This window comes from Papilio polytes, unplaced genomic scaffold (genome assembly GCF_000836215.1).
Source record: "Papilio polytes unplaced genomic scaffold, Ppol_1.0 DF823731.1, whole genome shotgun sequence".
Classification (NCBI taxonomy): Eukaryota; Metazoa; Arthropoda; class Insecta; order Lepidoptera; family Papilionidae; genus Papilio; species Papilio polytes.
Genome location: NW_013525473.1, coordinates 1639762 through 1640447, shown reverse-complemented (window position 1 = coordinate 1640447; position 686 = coordinate 1639762). Strand labels below are relative to the sequence as shown.

At 39.7% G+C, this 686-nt stretch overlaps 1 protein-coding gene across 1 annotated transcript in view; it reads right to left on the bottom strand.

Moving 5' to 3' along the window:
• LOC106103462 (multiple epidermal growth factor-like domains protein 6) overlaps positions 1-686 on the bottom strand; it is a 13553-nt gene that overhangs the window by 11979 nt on the left and 888 nt on the right. Inside the window, exons 4-5 of the mRNA XM_013283242.1 lie at positions 595-684; positions 5-80 (exon numbers count right to left, since the gene is read on the bottom strand). Of these exons, the coding sequence (XP_013138696.1) occupies positions 5-80; positions 595-684 (166 nt within the window). The remainder of the gene's footprint in view (positions 1-4; positions 81-594; positions 685-686) is intronic.

The window sequence follows — 686 nt, the reverse complement described above, 5'->3', positions numbered from 1 at the left end:
GAGCACTCGCCGCCGTGCTCGCACGCGCACCGCCCCGCGCACCCCGCGCCGTACTGCCCCGGCGGACACGCCTCCGTGCACTGACATTATAAATGAGAAAGTTTTGAATGGATGTTTGTTAGAGTTTGTAGCCTTAACGGATCTGAATAGAACTTGGCATAGATATCAAACATAATCTGGTAAAACACATAGGCTACTTTTTTTTGTTTTTTAATTCCACGCGGACAGAGTCCTGGGCGGAAGCTAGTACATTATATTAAAAAGAATTATTTATAGTTAACTTACATCAACTTACAAAAAATAATAAAACAAACAAAATTACAAATTATCGAAGATAGTCCCTAATTTCTTCAAAAGGTACTAAGTTAGTTGTCAAGTTTAGTACACCAACTTGTAGACACGTTATAAAACATTTAAAAAAATGCTAAGCTATATTTTTTGTTATAAATAAACTAAATAGCGTCACATATATTCATATGATTTTGAGAATCTATTAACTAGCATTAGTGAGGAACGTGTGAAATACGCAGACTACACTTAGATATTATGTAGGATGTCACTGATAACAAATTAACTGTTACATGTATACAATACCTTTTCTCCAGTGAAGCCGGCCTCGCACTGGCATTGCCCGGTGACGTGGTGGCAGCCCGCGCCGTTCCCACATTCACACGTCCTCCCACACT